Source organism: Mytilus trossulus, chromosome 9, assembly GCF_036588685.1.
Source record: "Mytilus trossulus isolate FHL-02 chromosome 9, PNRI_Mtr1.1.1.hap1, whole genome shotgun sequence".
Lineage (NCBI taxonomy): Eukaryota > Metazoa > Mollusca > Bivalvia > Mytilida > Mytilidae > Mytilus > Mytilus trossulus.
This window is the reverse complement of record NC_086381.1, coordinates 51,798,192-51,817,427: the sequence shown is the minus strand read 5'-3', so window position 1 is coordinate 51,817,427 and position 19,236 is coordinate 51,798,192. Positions and strand designations below refer to the sequence as shown.

Genomic DNA, 19,236 nt, shown 5'->3' with positions numbered 1-19,236 from the left:
AAATAAAAACTTTAATACATGTTTTTAAAAAATTCACGCTAATTAAATCTGTTAATATCTAGGTTTTTAGCATGTTGATCAGTAATACATTAATTGAATGATGATCATTGAATTTGACGATATCGGAAGTAAGCATAATGTGGGAGGACAATTGTTTAGAATATAAGAAACTTTACATAAACTGCAAATGCAAAGGAACATGAATGAACTGCAAACATATAAATATAAAAAATATTACATTACTTGTGGTAGCAAGTGTCACCTTGGGCGAGAGTACCAAAATACGATTCAGATATACAATTATAAACAAATATTTAATTTCAATTGTTCATTTGTTTATTTTATCCATCTAATTGTAATAATAACAATTTATAAAAATAAAAATAAAGATTTTGATAAATGTTTGTTTAAATTTAACCCATTAACAATAACATGTATGGTCAGCTCGTACTGGACCATACGCGTATACTCATACGGTCCAACTGTACGCGTATGGTCGGACCATACGAGTATACGTATACGGTCCGGACCGTACGCGTACGGTCCAAATACTCATACGGTCTGTCAGGAACAGTTATGAAACTTGTGTTAAAATTTAATTGATATTTATTTACTTATACAAAAGTTATTATCTGGAAAACATCTGTCTTCGGCGACGCTGACGACGACGACGTGATAGCAATATACGACCATTTTTTTTTTATTTATTTTTTGCAGCCGTATTAAAACATGTAGATTTATACACATATATTGCAATTACTAGGGATTGTAATTAAGATATGTTATGACCCAGTATTTTTCAAGGAGAACCAAATATCTGTCAGAAGTATACTGTTCATTGCATATTTTTTTTATCAACGTTGGTCAGCAATTGCAAATAGAATTTTACTTAAACATATAATATTTTCAATCATATTTTAAAAAGGCATTTCATAGCAATGTTTGGTGCAAAATAACTAGTTTGTGAATTTAAATTCTTTTAATAATATAATTCGGACTTTGCTATACATAAAAGTCAAATTAGTTTCGAAAATTTTCCATTTTTTCCCCGTGAGTGCTCCATATCCATGAGAAAGAAGCCCTACATAAACAATCAAGATGCGTCGTCAAAAGTAACTTTCCAGATAACGAAAAAAATACTCAGATATGAAATTTTCAACTCGTTTTACATTGATCCTAACATGGGATATGGAAAAAAATTGGTAGCAAAAATAACAAAAACCCCAAGACTTTAGACAAGCTTGTAGTTGGGAAGGATTAGAACGCCAATAACAACAACGAGAAGAATTCACACGGTAAAACAATACTAGATTTAGAAGTTCTCCATTAATATAATTATATTACAATTATATATTGACATAATAACTTGTATCGTGTTTTTTTGTGCTTCTGTTAAAAAATAAATAAAATTGTGTGGACTTAAAATAAAATCAAAGAAGTGCTCAACAACAAATAGCATTCCTCTTTTATGTGTTGTTGCTAACATCTGGACCTAAACACAAATTTGAATCTTTTTTCGAGGTCCATTGTTATCAAGGAAGTGCGATCTAAAAGATATTATTCTTCTATGACTTGTAGTTGATAATATTTTGTATCTTAATGTACCTTAACCAGAATTAATTTAGGTCAAGTAGTTATCAAAGGTACCAGGATTATAATTTAGTACGCCAGATGTTGTTTCGTCTACATAAGACTCATCAGAGACCCTCATGTCAAAATATTTTTTATAAATCCAAACAAGTACAAAGTTGAAGAGCATTGAAAATGACTCTTTTTTCATGGACAATCGTTACTATCCAATAATAGTAAATCATTCTTTTTTACTCACAGTTTGTTTCAATCTTTACGTGAATGCAAAACTTAGATGCATGGTTTTTTTTATTAGTTGTTAGTGGCTTTGAACTAGCTGTCAATAACTTTGCTCATTGTTGAAGGCCGTACTGTGGCCGTTTAGTTGTTAATTTCTGTGATGTCATTGTGTCTCTTGTGGAAAGTTGTTTCATTGGCAAGCATACCACTTTTTTATATACATTAACCGTGCAAACTGACGTAGTAAACGTTTTATTCATCCCCACAAACTCAGTTTTCATAAGAGATGATAACTTTAAATGAAAATCGTTTAACTGGGTCTTGAAAGGGTAATTTTTTCTTATGAAAGTTTATATTTCTATATAATACTGCTGATCATATTTAGAAGACATAGCACTTGGCGTGCTAAAAAGCTTGTAAAAAATTGGAATAATTGATGTAAAGTTTAAATGCTTTAAACTGCATTTTCCATATCTGTTAGATGCTTATTCATGTAAAATTGTCAAATTCTGAAAATCGATGCCAAAAATGACTCTATCATGACATATATAAGCTAGCGTAATATGGCACTTATGTGTTATAGAAAGCTGACTGTTTTATTTAAAAGGTAATTATTTAAAAGCTTTTTAAAAATGAGTACGGACTATAAAGTGGTACCTTGCTAAAGTTCTTCAGTAGGAAATAAACTCGAGGAATATATCATACAAATTTTCCTTCGATATTTCATTAAATAAACTTTTTATTATTTAACTTACATTTTGCCATTCGTATTTCTTAGTTTCATCTTTTCCTTACTTATTTCAATCAGTTTTAAATATTGTATACTGCCTAATGATAACATGACTTTAATAACTGTTTAAATTTGTTTGCTGGACATTACCGTAATTTACTAATTATGGATTCGGTAATTTCCGCTAAAAACGAAGTTTACCGAATGATCTCATCATTCATTTATCTCATCATACATCAATCTCATCATACAACAAAAAACGTATAATGTTGTGACCACTTCATATAATGTTGTGAGCACTTAATATAATGTTGTGAACACTGCATATAATGGTGTGAGCACTTAATATAATGTTGTGAGCACTGCATATAATGTTGTGAGCACTCAATATAATGTTGTGAGCACTGCATATAATGCTGTGAGCACTGCATATAATGCTGTGAGCACTGCATATAATGGTGTGAGCACTGCATATAATGGTGTGAGCACTCAATATAATGCTGTGAGCACTGCATATAATGGTGTGAGCACTCAATATAATGCTGTGAGCACTCAATATAATGTTGTGAGCACTTAATATAATGTTGTGAGCACTTAATATAATGTTGTGAGCACTCAATATAATGGTGTGAGCACTGCATATAATGTTGTGAGCACTCAATATAATGTTGTGACCACTGCATATAATGGTGTGAGCACTCAATATAATGCTGTGAGCACTGCATATAATGCTGTGAGCACTGCATATAATGGTGTGAGCACTCAATATAATGCTGTGAGCACTGCATATAATGCTGTGAGCACTGCATATAATGCTGTGAGCACTCAATATAATGCTGTGAGCACTGCATATAATGGTGTGAGCACTCAATATAATGCTGTGAGCACTCAATATAATGTTGTGAGCACTTAATATAATGTTGTGAGCACTTAATATAATGTTGTGAGCACTCAATATAATGGTGTGAGCACTGCATATAATGGTGTGAGCACTGCATATAATGTTGTGACCACTTCATATAATGTTGTGAGCACTGCATATAATGTTGTGACCACTTCATATAATGTTGTGAGCACTGCATATAATGTGGTGAGCACTGCATATAATGTTGTGAGCACTGCATATAATGGTGTGAGCACTGCATATAATGGTGTGAGCACTGCATATAATGGTGTGAGCACTGCATATAATGTTGTGACCACTTCATATAATGTTGTGAGCACTGCATATAATGTTGTGAGCACTGCATATAATGGTGTGACCACTGCATATAATGTTGTGACCACTTCATATAATGTTGTGAGCACTGCATATAATGTTGTGAGCACTGCATATAATGGTGTGAGCACTGCATATAATGTTGTGACCACTTCATATAATGTTGTGAGCACTGCATATAATGGTGTGAGCACTGCATATAATGGTGTGAGCACTGCATATAATGGTGTGAGCACTGCATATAATGGTGTGAGCACTGCATATAATGTTGTGACCACTTCATATAATGTTGTGAGCACTGCATATAATGTTGTGAGCACTGCATATAATGGTGTGACCACTGCATATAATGTTGTGACCACTTCATATAATGTTGTGAGCACTGCATATAATGGTGTGAGCACTGCATATAATGGTGTGAGCACTCAATATAATGGTGTGAGCACTTAATATAATGGTGTGAGCACTGCATATAATGGTGTGAGCACTGCATATAATGTTGTGACCACTGCATATAATGATGTGAACACTTCATATAATGTTGTGATCACTGTATACAATGTTGTGAGCACTGCGTATAATGTTGTGAACACTGCATATAATGTTGCGAACCCTGCATATAATGTTGTGAGCACTGCATATAATGCTTTGAACACTGCATATAATGTTATGAGCACTTCATATAATGTTGTGAACACTGCATATAATGCTGTGAGCACTGCATATAATGCTGTGAGCACTGCATATAATGCTGTGATCACTTCATATAATGTTGTGATCACTGCATATAATGCTGTGATCACTTCATATAATGCTGTGAACACTGCGTATAATGCTGATTATTAACATAAGGCAGTCGTGGCGTTCCATTAATTTGCAATACTTAATCAATCATGACAATTTGAAAATATAAATGCAGATCCAGTTGTAGTTGTGATGTTTCATTAAATGCACTATTGTATGCCGATGATATTGTATTAATTATTATCAGATAGCAAAGAGGCAAAATTGCAAAATTGTCTCAATACATTAAGTTATTATAGTTCTTCTTGGAAATGACAAGTCAATACAGAGAAATCAAAAGTAATGGTTTTTAATTCAAACAGAAAGTCTTTCCTAAAGGAATTTAATCATAACGAAATCTGTAAAAGTGGCGAAATTGAAAATGAACAGCACATGCTGCTACACTGCAGAGGTTACTCCAGTATTAGAGACTTTTGTATCAAAAAGGTTTAAAATTATTGTTTAAATGTAAGAAGTAATCTATTGCAATAGATTTTCATTATACCTTTAAGGATTATGTATGCTTGTGTTGCTTCAATGACATATGGAAATTTTATAGAAAAACCATAGCCTTTATCCTTGTTCTATCATATTTGGCAATTTGATGATGGATAGATAAAGGATTATTGCATGCAGTGCTAGCATTGATTTCCTAAAAAACAAGTATATTAATGTAGTTATTGGTTAGAACAAATAAAAATATGGACCAAATTAAGTACACCTTTTAGGGTGCTCTCGACTTTAGTTACTCTGCACGAGGTTTTTTGGAATTTACAGGTTGGTTAGAACTTTTTGTAAAATATAAACACTAGCACATCATAGAAAAGCAAATGAGTGATCTATGTTTCAAATTTTATAACGAAAATCTCTTTATTAAAAGCTGTGGATTTTCTATAAAAATCTTGGTTTATTTGCCACAAAGTACTCTTTTTCTGTTAAATGCAATGCAACAGTAAATAATAATGTTTTGCTACTTTTGCATCAATTGATACCATTGATGTTTGAAAAATTCGTACAAAAATGGCTACAGAAGGGTACATCAACCTAAATCTTTTATTCATATTTATATTATATATATAATTGTTTGATACATTTGAAAATGCCTGTACCAAGTCAGGAATATGACAGTTCTTCTCCATTCGTTTTTGATGCGTTTTGTTTTTTGATTTTGCCATGTGAATATGGACTTTCCAAATTGATTTTCCTCTGAGTTCAGTATTTTTGTGATTTTACTTTGTATTTTACTACCATGTATTGCAAATTGTTAATTCATATTGTCTTTTATGTACATTGTTAAAAAATCACAATAGTAAATGCATGCAATAGTTCTGAATAAGCAATAATTGATCTTGTTGTTACTTAACGTCCAGTGGCAAATATTTCATGTATACAAATACAATATAACTCCCAAAGTTCTTATAACGATGATTGAAAATCATAAAACTGTTGCAGTTTTTACAGTTCTTAATAACTTAAAACGACACTCATTTGTGTAAAACGCTACCTAAATATTTGTTTAATACCCTCGCTGCAAAAGATGAAAAAGACTCCTGACAAACATGACAAATGTGCCAACTTTTGACCTTTCGCCTATTCCGTAATTTCAACCGTTTTCGTTCCGAGTTTTATATTGTTGAAGAATTATTATTTTGTTAAATAAAGGAGAAAAACTTATATTTATTACAAAAGAATTTAACATCCGTACAATATGGTGATATTTTAAGGTTAATCAATAAAAAGATGCTGACATATGAACAGGGAAAAAGAACTATATTTAACGTTTCATGCGCATGCGGAATATCATCAAAAACTGTTTGACGGTTAATCGCCTTACTTCCGTTTACAATTTCCATATGCTAGAAAGAAACGGACGATGGTAATCTCCGACAGTTTTAAAAATCCGTCAGATGTTGTATTTGTTGTTGAAGGAACTGCAAATCTTGGTGGATATATTGACGTCTTAAGGGAGAATTATATTCTACCCACTTTAGAGTAAGAGAACATTGATTGTTTGTATTGTTTTTAATTTTGTTTGACATTTATTTATTTCTTATTTCAAACTTTGGGGATTCCCCATTTACTTTTGGGGAATATTATACTTCAAGGAAGTGTTCTATGGAATAACCTGTGCCCGTGATAAAGTTAAAAACTACCGTTATGATTACCTGAGATTACTATCTCAGTCATTACTAAGAAGTGTGTTGTTAACAGGTTAACGTGAATAACCAAAGAAAGATATAAACTAGCAAAATTGCTCCCCCACCATCACCCCACCCGCCCTCCCTCCAAAAAAAAACAACCCCAACCTACATGACCTAAGAAATTATATTTTTTTTTCTCTGGTTTGTTGTCAAAGCCAAGGTGGAGTACCTTAACATGATGTCAAAAATAAATAGCCAACAAACAATTAACCATGGTACCTGTACCTGAAATACTTCAAAATGGTGTAAAAATGTCCAGGCTTCTGGGTAGTGGAAGATGGCGGACGTACACTTTTAGCTCACAGATTTTACAACGTTTTTAGTGTTTTAATTCACCACAACATATCACCTGTAGATACTGTATAGTACTGAAGCACCATTTTATCGTTTTACATCCATATTGACTATTTTATTAACTTTTATTCACCAATTTATCACCTGACAAAGGCCACAAACAAGAGACGCCATCTTGAAAATAAATTGAAAATTAACATTTTCGTGACCCTGGCTGTGCAAAAGAGACTTTTAACTTAGCTCACACACTAGATAATCCACACCCACTTTGAGCTCACGTTCGGAAGAACTTTTATGGAACTTTTAATGCATTTTTAAACATTATTCCACGAGCATCATTGACCAAGTCTTCATAAAATACTGAGCGGCCCAGTAACCTGTATATATAAACATTTTTATTTATCATTTGTGTTTTTATTGACTATATGAAATATCCGCATAATTTTAATAGATGTTTTAACCGTCATTGACCTCTGGAGATCACATAATCCTCAGTCACTCATATTGAACATGGCAAAGGAAATAAAAGCAAGAAATAGTGGTTGTAATGAATTAAGTTGTGAACGAACAATTTGCACAAGGTATACAACACGAAATAGAAACAGCTTATCAACAAATGATCAAAGTGTACAATCCAAACAATCAGGAACAATACAAAAACCTGTGCCATACACAACCAACCTTTTAAAAGCTGCATCACGCAAAATCGATGCATCAAATAGAGCATTAGATGTAGAAACGGAGGTTAAGTTTAACAACATTATTCTAACATTTACTGCAGGGGCTTATGAACAATTTAAATCTGCTCTGAATGGCAGCCTCATTGTTGCAAAACTGAACACAACAACAACCACCAAACAAGACCGACAAGGTCTCATCGTTGAAGAGTCAATCTCAATTCGACCCCACAGAAAACAAGCATACAGAATAAACTGTTATCACACTACCTCACGGGTCATGATAAATGGGCAACAAACTGAACTATTTGTGACTGATTTAGCACCTGAAATCACCAAAATTATGAGTAAGAATAAAGAACTTAAATCTCTGAATGACAAAATTAGGTCGGCCTGTGAACAATTCATGAACTTAAAGGAAAATCGGAATGATTCTAATGAGAGCAAAAGTGTCAATGTAGATAAACAAGTTGTACACATAGATAAATGTATATCACAAAACAATAACAAACAAGCGGAAGGCTATGCTATATGCCCGATCTGCTTCACGTATTGTGACGAAAGAGCTGTTGAATGTGCAAGCTGTTTAAACTGGTATCACTACGTCTGCCTAAAATTAACAGACTCTGAAATTATACAATTTGAAACTAGCTCGACTGAACTTTTTACATGCAATAGCTGCGCACAATTACAAGATTTTTTGGATCTTGAACCTGGTAGAGGTGGAGATAATATCATCTCTGATGATGATGAGGTCACGAATTTGAAAACCTTGTATGTAAGTCCAGGAAAGCAAAACACTTCAGATATGTTGCAAGATATCCAAACCACAAATCATTCTGAAAAGCAAGGCTGCAAAATTAGTAATCAAATCAGTGAAAAAGTAAGCCAGAACACAGCATTGACTTCCGAAAATCGTCAAAATGTAGAAAAAAGGGGCACTATACATGAATCACAAAAACATATAGACCAGCCTATGAATACTTCACACACAGGTATATGTTCTAATTTGGAAAAACAAACACCTCAGCCTAGAAGGAACACTTTAGATAACTTAAGACAGCTAACATTATTAACAGAGAACCATCAAGAGACACAAACTTGTCCTTCTCTACTTCCACATTTGGGTCATGAACATTGTAAAAGAGATATTGACAAGAAAACGAAAGAAACTCGAGAACATGCTACAAAATTAAGAAAAGTGGAAACTGAACTAGCACAATATAAAAGTCAGCTATCTACCACAAAATCGTACATAGCTAGTTTAGAATTAAAATTAAAAGAAATGGAAGACTCTAATAGAAACCTCAAAACAAAGATACTTTTGATGCAGGATAACAATCCAAAAATAACCTCGGATCAACAAACATCTCAACATATAGATAGCTCAAATGACATTAAATTACTGCTCCATGAACAGCGTATAAGACAACTTGAGCATGAAAACTTAAAAGTCAGTATTCGTATGGAGAAACTAGAAACATTGAGTTCAATGAACCAGTCACATACAAAGAAACGTAACAATAAGAAGGCTAAATCTCACAATATAAAGAAGTCAAAAGAACCCGCTTCACACACTGCTTCTCCGAATTGCCAAGTCACTAACTGTCTATCCGATACAGTAATAGATCAAAACTGTAACTCGAATGCATCGTTAACTCAAACTACAATCATGCAATCATCAGAAATTCATCCAACTCAAAGTACATTCAGCTCGGCAACTTACGCCCAAGCCACTAACGTACCGCAGTGCTCAAATCAGTCAACCATGGCATTCCAAAACAATAATCATCATTTTTTAGTGGCAGGAATGACTCAAATGAAACCACCGTGGATACCACCAACAACCACTCAGAGAGTTCCCATATCGATGCCAATAATGCACCAACCGACCCTGCAAATGAGATCATATGCAACACAAATGCCGATTGTACGCTCAGCATTATATCATACAACATTGAATGCTTCCGCAGCAGTAAACCGTATTTAGATAAACTGTCAAATATGGGGGACATCATAATACTTCAGGAACATTGGCTCTACAATTTTGAAAAATTTGAAATACAGGATTTTCTACCAGGTTACAGCTGTTTCGTTAAGTGTGTTGATGATGCAGATCCTCTGCCTCCATCGCAACGTCCTAGAGGGAAAGGGGGTACAGCTATTTGCTATAAGAACAATATTGCTCATGCTATAGAGGAACAACAAGATGGTAGCAGTCGAGTCTCAGTAGTTAAACTAAACTGTAGGACTAAACCTCTCATAATTATTGGTGTATATATGCCGTGTAGCGGCTCGAAAAATGCAGATGATGAGTTCAAAGCTGTTTTAGAGGAAATAGGGGAAATAATATATAAATTCAAGCCTACCTGTGATATAATAATAGCTGGTGATGTAAATGCCTCAATAATGAAGGAAAATTTGAGTCGGAGAGACAAGTTGTTTTTAGATTTTATCCATGAATTTGAACTTCATATACCAGAAAGTAATGAATGTGACACTTATTTTCACCATAGTGGGAAATGCTCGTCAAGAATTGACTATATACTACAAAGTAACCACCATATCATTAATCAGTTTGTGAACCTGGAAAGAGACTATATGAACACTTCACAACACGATCCTGTCATGGCTCTTGTTAAAGTTAGTATTACGGCAAAACAGATCGAAGAAAACAACCATATTAATTCTAAAAAGATTAATTGGGAAAAAGTAAATCGAACAAAGTATCAATCAATGTTATATGAAAAATTCCAATTAATTGACATCGACAATCTTGATATTAATATTAGCAATGTAAATATCTTCACAGAAATGCTATGTAACATTATAGACACTTCAGCTAAGGAATGTGCAAAACCAAATAAGCAAAAATCTCGCCATCGAAAGAGATACTGGCCTGATGAAATCAAAAAGGCATGCTGTGAAAATAAACACCATTTTTGGAAATGGAAGATGGCTGGTCGTCCAAGAGACCAGGAGAACATTCTTTTTAGAAACATGAAGAATGGAAAACGCAAACTTAGGTCTACTCAGAGGCAACTAGAAGCGGTAGCCAGAAAACAAAAGTTTGAAAATATAATGACAGCTAGGGAAGGTGACCAAAAACTATTCTTTAAGTTAGTAAATGATCAACGAAGAACTGGTATGGAAAAAACAACACAACTGAAATTTAAGAATGGTATCTATGACAACCCTGACTCAATAAGGAAAGGGTGGGCTGAGTACTTTGAGGAACTAGCAACACCTTCAAGCTCTAATTATGAAGATGCTCTATATAACAACCAAGTAGAGTTAGACTGTCTCTTGTTTGAAGATACATATATTTCAAATCTCGAAAATAGTGAAAAAATTTCTGTAACTGAAGAGCAGGTTGAAAAGGTGATTAACACTTTAAAGAGCGGTAAAGCAGCCGATTGTGCAAACTTGACAAGTGAACATTTAAAGAACGGAGGCCAAATAGTAATATCAGCAGTAACAAAACTAATCAATATGATATTTCATGTATGCTCAATTCCAGATCTACTCAAACTTGGTATAGCAACGCCAGTTTTTAAGCGAAAAGGGAAACCACTAGATGACCCCAACTCTTATAGGAAAATAACTGTAACCAGTATCCTAAACAAAATACTAGAAAAATTATATTTAGAAAAGAAAGATGAAACACTCAAAAATGCACAGAGCCCACTACAACGGGGTTTCACTAAGGGTATATCTGGACTAAACGCAGCTCTGATACTTAATGAACTAATTGCGGAGGCGCAGGACATGCACAGGCCATTATATGTTGCCTTTCTTGACGCCCAGAAGGCTTTCGACTTAGTTTGGCACAGCTCATTACTACGAAAGCTACATCAAAGTGGTATTGAAAGTGACTCATGGCTGATGTTCAAAGAATGGTATAAAGATTTAACATCTCAAATCAAATGGGAGGGTGAATTGTCAAAGGTATTCTCTGAGCATCAAGGGGTACGTCAAGGTGGTGTTACCTCCCCTGCAGCATATAAACTTTTTATTAACCCAATGTTGGACCATATAGAGACTCAGAATCTAGGAAGTTATATTGGACCAATTTATTGTGGCACACCAACAGTAGCAGATGATGTGTGTCTGGTGTCAAACAACCCAGAGGATCTGCAAGCAATGCTTGACATACAAGGGGATTATGCAAACAAAGAACATTATTGTATAAGTAAAACAAAATCATCTGTGGTACAATTTAATGACAAACAACCTAGGAAATTCACCATGAATTCGGAAGAGATTCCAACATCACAATCTGCTGTGCATCTGGGTATAGAAAGAGATAATTCATGAAAGTTTGGCACAAAGAATGTTAGCAACGCGAGGATCAGTGCTGCTAGAAAAGCAACATATGCGTTAATGGGAGCTGGCCTCCACGGTCTGAACGGTTTAAACCCCACTGTATCCATCCATATCATCCGTATATTTATAATTCCAAGACTTATACATGGACTTGAAGTAGTTAGATTAATGATTAGTGATATAAAAGCTCTGTCATCTTATTTCAAACAACTATTAAAACGTATTCAGCATCTACCAGAAAGAACAGCTGACTCAGCAACTTATCTTTTGTCTGGCCAGATGCCAATAGAAGCAGAAATTGATAAAAGAACATTAACTCTATTCGGAAATATTATAAGAAATCCAAATACAGTGGAGTTTAAACTAGCACAGAGACAGTTAGCTATCAAGGACAGAAACTCAAAAAGCTGGTTCACTTATGTGCAACAGTTATTGGAGAAATATAATCTTCCCTGTTCGTCAGCACTTCTACAAGAACCACCAGGAAAATTCTCATGGAAAAACTTAGTATATAAGGCTGTAAAAACATATTGGACTAACAAAATACATTCGGATGCCCGTGAAAAATCATCTCTACAATATATAAATTTTGAACAATTAACCTTTGATAATCCACATCTTGTATGGAAAAGTGCAAAATTTGAACACTTCTCAATCCAGAGGGCAGGTATCAAATGCAGACTTATGTTAGACACTTATTTACTTCAAATCCATAAACAAAAATTTAATAAGTATGAAGTAGACTCAACATGTTTATTATGTCAAAATGGTGCTGAGGATAGGAAACATTTTCTAATTCAATGTGTTGCTCTTGACAGTATAAGAAGTCCATTTTTGAAAACACTACATGAAAAAACCACTGAGGTAGTAAAAGATGTGAAACTCACTGATGCAATTTTTGAACAGTCAGATAAGTTGTTGTCGTTGATTCTTGACTGTACAGGATATCAAGTAATTCCTCCATCTCGACAAGAAGAATTCGAGGCCGTGAGCAGAGGCCTGTGCTTTGCATTACACATTGCGAGAAGTGATAGGATTAAGTCATTACAATAACTGTGGTCATAGCAGTGGTGCAATATAGTGTCACAGGGTGACAGGAACATTGATTATTTAATTTTAACTGCAACATATATAGTGAAAGCCGATTGCAATTTATTGTCACAGGGTGACAGGAACATTTATGTCTAAATGTATAGTGAGAGTATACATATGATAACCGTGAGAGTGACGGAGGATTAATGATCTCATTAGAGGAATTCAAAATAATAATAATTTTAATTCTAGGATCTATATCTTATTTTAATAATAAGTAGCTCCCCAGACGATTAGGTGGTGTTTCAGTCCAAAATTGAAGAACAGTAGTGGACTTATTACGTTGTATAAACAACGGTTCTCCAAGATAGTGGAGGAAAACTACAAAAACAGAACAGAACAGGTGTAAAAATGTCCAATGCAAAGGTTCTTGACTATTGTGTATCTAGTTTTCAGTATAGTCTTGATGGTTTTTGTTTGATTGTCATTTTGGATGAACTCAAGATTTATGTTGAAGATTCATGCCAATGTAGAGATGCCACAATGTATTTATATATCTACATGTACATTTTTGTACATGATGACGGAGACAAGGTTTATCTGATCTTGAAATAATTTTCATGGTTAAATTTTAACAATTGACTTTGTAAATCAGTCATGTTTGTTTCTCAGTTAATTTAAGAGTGTGAAGAATTGATTGTATTTGAGTGTATAGATTTATTGTGTGAGTATACATGCACATTGTAAGGTTTCATAAAGCCAAGACTCTTTGACAGGGTTCATCTGACTTAAAAACAATGTATAATACCTTATTTTTTTGTTTATCATGTTTATTGGACTAGTCATCAACAATAATTTTTGTAATATGGTAGTAATCACCATAAGCTTTTGAAAAGGTACTGCTAGACTCAGTTCATAGTGATTCATGTACATGATGTAGGGGCCAGCTGAAGCATGCCTCCATGTGCCAGATTTTGCGCATGCGCAAAGTAGTAGCAGGATATTTTTAAACCGCGACAAAGAAAGAAGAAAAATAGAGATATTATCAGGAATATACATTGCATTTGAACATTTTTCATACCAAAACACTTCAAAACATTGATACTCACCATCGATACCAATTTAAAAGTGTACATTTAATTTAATTGTCATATTTACAGAGCTCCAGATAAGAATTCATAAATTGGAGTTTTTACCCACCATTTTCTTATATAATTGGGTGATAAAGTTTTTTAATTGCATTATCAATTCCAATTCACCCCTCAGGTTAATATCAAATTGGGTTTTTCACCACCAAGCTCCTTAATGTATTGGGTTTTTTGATCGACACAATATTGAATATTTGGGCAATATATCAACCCCAATTTTTTTTCCATCTTAAATTAATATGTTTCTGTCTTTGTTTAGCTCTTTTATTTGGTTTAGGGAAATGATAATGGTTATTTGCTAGCTGTTTTATTTGGTTTATTCACTGAGGAGCAATTGTAGGTTTAATTTGTGTCCCGTTTGAAACCTTTTGCCAGTTTTGTATTTTCTCACAATAAAGGATATCTTTATGTGTTTTCACAGGCACTCGTCTTATACCTTTATATAATAAATTCTGAGACCAGTGACTGTGCCTGATCAGTGGCTGTGTGCATGGTGTGTGTATTCATTAATTAACCGTAAAATGAATAAAAAATAGTATATATAAACTCTAACTATACTTGAATGATTTTCTTTCATTTAATTTACATAAATCTGTGTTTAGTTGTCTTTTATTAGAACTTTTGGTTTCTGATGCTTTATCATTTCATAATTGATTTGGCCTTTCACTTTTTCCAACTGATTCAGTTTTTGACGAAGTCTCGTGTTTATTAGCAATGTTCTCGTTACGGTACGCACACACGCCCGTGCGTTCGATGGACGCTTCCTAAAACCACTAACTGAGTCTTATTATCATTATAACTTTCCCTCAGTTTTCCAAAAGAAGCCGAAAACATGCTTCTATTCAATATTTTAATCGGACATTCACTTTCGTTTTAATTCAATGTATGTTATGAAAAATCCCGAGGAATGCGAAAAAATATGACTACATGACACACGCTAATTGGATAAACACCGAGAAGATCTAAATGTTTACAAAAACACGTGTACCTAATGAGCAACGGAAAACTCAAACAGGGACCCATTTCAGCTATTGATGCAGGAATCTATTTTTAGAACGACAGGAAATTTCCAATTATAAATATTATAAAAATAGTTTACGCGACGACTGTAAACGGATAAGGGTAAATAACACAAACGGTAGCCAATAAAAAGGGTTGAGAACTCATGATTTTGGCATATAATTGGGTTTTCCGTTGAATGAATTGGGTTGTTGAACCCTTCAATGAACAATTGCATTGGGTTTTCTATTATTTGTATTGCGTAATCACGCAAATACGCAGCTTATCTGGAGCTCTGTATTTATCTAAACTTGAACTGTGAGCGAACTTTTCACCTGCCATCTTTGTTTACAAACAAATTTTTTATTTATCACGGCACCATAAAAAAGTGATTATGGTGCATTAAATTAATTAGCTGGTAAACCTTCCCCAATATATCGCTTTGTACAGAAACTAACAAAAGAAACAACTGTCAACTAGCAAATGTCAAACTCTAAACTGGTAAAATTCCTGAACAACACCAAGGAACAGCCAACTACCCAAAAGAAATATACACCTGTAGTATTTTCGGACAGTAAAGGAAATTGGCTCAAAAACCATGTAAATAGATCACACTCAGTAGAAAAAGAAATTATCTGGTGGTGTAAGAGTGGCGCCAAAATAGCTGACAGACTTAAATGGCTACAAACAACCCTAAATATTAAAACTAGAGAATTAGGAGCTATATGGATATATGTCTGGCTAGGCACTTGCGACCTAACATCTTATAACAAGAAATATATTTCAATCAACACCTACACTGATGAAACTATAGATCATCTGATAGATCACAACAATAAAATTATTGAATTAGTCCAACAATACGATAGCTGCAAAATAACAATACTTGAAACACCAGTATACTCAATCTACCGCTGGAACTGCCATCGTAAACACAAAACACCTGGAGAATTTAAAGAACAGGACAATATACTTACAGATCAAGTCATCAGATTAAACTTCAAAATCAAAGAACTAAATACCAACATAAATAGTCACTCTCCAAAATTTTCAAACGATTTACAGACAAAATCTAAATTTAAAAAAGGAGACCACAGAACATCAACAACCAGGACACAATACAACTATAACCTATATGCTGACGGAATCCACCCAGACAACCTTTTAGCAAAAACCTGGTTAAAGAAGATCGCTGAGCAAGCACAAATTAACTGTTGGTAATTGCTGTTGTTGTTTCAGTCAGCACGGGCTCTTCAGAGCTAAACTGTAGACCTCAACAGTAACCCAACATTTACAAAAGCTTGATACTCATAGAAAAATCTACAAGATGAAAATATTTACTTTAATAATAGCAGTGACTCTGATATATAACATTGGGCAATCCATCTTCAATGAAAAATCATGGGACCATCGTCACTTACTTACAAATCTATTAAACAACAAATGGTCATCAGCAGGCCGTAAACCAATGACATTACCTGTTAAGCCAAATAAGAACTATTCAATGGCAATACTAATTCTCCTCCTTGCAGGGGACATAGAGCAAAACCCAGGACCAAGAACAAAACAACAAAGTATCTACCCATGTGGACTTTGTGAACACCCAGTCACATGGAACTGCGAAGGAGTATGCTGTGATGACTGTAACATCTGGCATCACAAAACATGTATAGAACTATGTTCTGCAGACTACGACCTACTGCAAAGATCTAATGTACAATGGCTATGCTGTAAATGTGAAAGCATCAACGTTTCTACTTTCACTTTCCACAGTTACGAATTGAACACTTCAAACTATTATGATCCTTTAACCCACAACAGCACATTCGAATCAATTACGTCAAATGCATTCAGTCCACTTAAAGCCAGCAGTCCAAAAGGAAATAATTCAATTAATAACAACACATAAAAGAGAAATAAGAGCAAAAACAGAACAAACAGCAGCAACGTATTCAACATACCAAAGAAACAAAACTTAAGAATCCTTACACTGAACTGTAGAAGCATCAAGGACAAGACATCTGAATTTTCAGCTGCAGTCAACTACATCAAACCTGACATCATCTACGGCACAGAGTCTTGGCTGAACATGCTGAAAGGAGAAAACCCAACTAAAGATGCAACTTAGGTTAGAACAAATTGAAAAAAAATGGCTTAAAATTATTCCCCAAAAGACAACTTTTTTCCCAAACAGTGCAGTCTCAGCATATATATATATGCTCAGTAGTAATTGTGTGCATGAATACATACTAAAAAACACTCATTTAAATAATTTTCTTGCCTAACATGACTATTGCCTAAAACAGTCGGGTTGTTGTCTCTTTGACACATTCCCCGTTTCCATTCTCAATTTTATTTGTAATCATTTGATGGTAAATTTATGTATCATCACTGACAAAATGGGGTCTTATTTTAAAGCAGGTTTGACTCTTGAAAATGGGTCTGTAAATTGAAGTTTAAGTCAAATTCATGTGTTATTTTAAATTTCCCAAAACAACGCATATTTTCCCAATAAAAAAGGGTAGAGGTAGTTTAAAAAAAAAGCCAGCAATATCACTGACAATAATAGTGATAGTGTTTTGCCAAATACATTTTGAAATAAGACAATTGATATCAAATCTTTATTGGTATATATATATATTTTTTTAATTTAGACTCATCTGATTCAGCTGGGACTCACCACTTCCAAAAGGGATGTGTCCCAGAACTCGGCCCTGCAGACACTCTTCTCGGTTTTTCCCTCTTACATACCATGTATACCTTTATTTAAAGATATATATAGGAAATTTATTTTTTCTGAGATGAGTGACTGTGCTCAGCCCCCCTTTAACATGTTTAACTATCCTTGTGAAATTAATTTTTAAAGAAATAAAGATGAGTTGATAAACAGTAAATCCATTCGGAAAAATGATTTGAAATACATGAAATATGATCATCATGACATGATTATCTTGATTATGAAAATACTTTGAGTAAATATATATACATGTACATAAGCAAATTTACAGATCTAACATTGTTGGGTTGATGTTTAGACGAGTTGTATAAACTGTACATAATATACACAGCCATGTATCACCATTATTGCTGGTTACATGTACCTGATGGATAAATCTGTTGTAGAGTTGTCACTGACTCAGACGTACTACATTTGTACATGTACATGGTATACATATATACACATGATTAATATATATATTTATATGATAATATCAAGTACCACTTTTCTTTAGTTCCTTTTTAACAAGGTTAAGTAATATTGATATAATTGTATCATGTGTATTTATAAGTTTTGCTAATAATAGCATTGCAGTGTCATTTTTGATTGAAGAAAGCTTGACTAAATTACATGTAGTTGATATAACCACTTATACATTTTGATCAAGGACATTTGCTCATAACATTTTATAAAATGATTCTTTCATATTTACATTTCAATACATGTACCACAATGTAGCACATCTAGAGGAGCAATATTGCTATGACCTTCACCATCTGTTTGTCATACTTTGGCAGCAAATATTTTCATCACTCTTTTCTCAGAAATTGCATAACTGATCATGAATGATTTAAAATTGTGTTTACAAGCACTTTTCAAATTTCAAATATCTACTCCTGCTTTGTTGATGATTTGAATTTTTATACACATTTTAAAGTTTGAAAGTATTGATCATGAGGCACATGTACAATGTATGCCTAATCAACATTTTGTATGAAAAGTAAAATATCTTTTAACCAAGTATCATGCAAATTTATAACATTAATGAATATTAGGATAGACATGTACATGATAGATGGAAAAAAGCTTCTTACTGATTTTGAAAATTTAAGCTGTGTTTTCTCCAGAGATATGGAAGTTTTATTTTCAAAGTAAGGCAATTTATTAGATACATGGATACTGTGACTCAAGTTTAAAATTAAGAAGATGTGGTATGTCATGTTCATGTATGTCTTGATTGACTTCATCAAAAATTTAATAACAAAATGTAATTAAATACTGTAGCATTTCCTATGTATT

General features: G+C 33.6%; 2 protein-coding genes across 16 annotated transcripts in view; one reads left to right on the top strand and one right to left on the bottom strand.

Moving 5' to 3' along the window:
• The window catches only part of LOC134683089 (probable 4-coumarate--CoA ligase 1), a 40,209-nt gene extending 34,102 nt beyond the window's left edge, over positions 1–6,107 (bottom strand). For all 3 annotated transcript variants that reach the window (XM_063542164.1, XM_063542165.1, XM_063542166.1), the window contains exon 1: positions 6,046–6,107. The gene's annotated coding sequence lies outside the window, so the exon portion shown is untranslated. The remainder of the gene's footprint in view (positions 1–6,045) is intronic.
• Positions 6,108–6,357: 250 nt separating this feature from the next.
• LOC134683087 (mediator of RNA polymerase II transcription subunit 25-like) overlaps positions 6,358–19,236 on the top strand; it is a 49,860-nt gene continuing 36,981 nt past the window's right edge. For 12 of the 13 annotated variants that reach the window (XM_063542163.1, XM_063542162.1, XM_063542159.1 and 9 more), the window contains exon 1: positions 6,366–6,533. In XM_063542163.1, coding sequence (XP_063398233.1) covers positions 6,415–6,533 — 119 coding nt within the window. In that variant the 5' untranslated portion in view covers positions 6,366–6,414. Of the gene's footprint in view, positions 6,534–19,236 lie in introns of all 13 variants that reach the window. The other variant, XM_063542150.1, reaches the window with a different exon arrangement.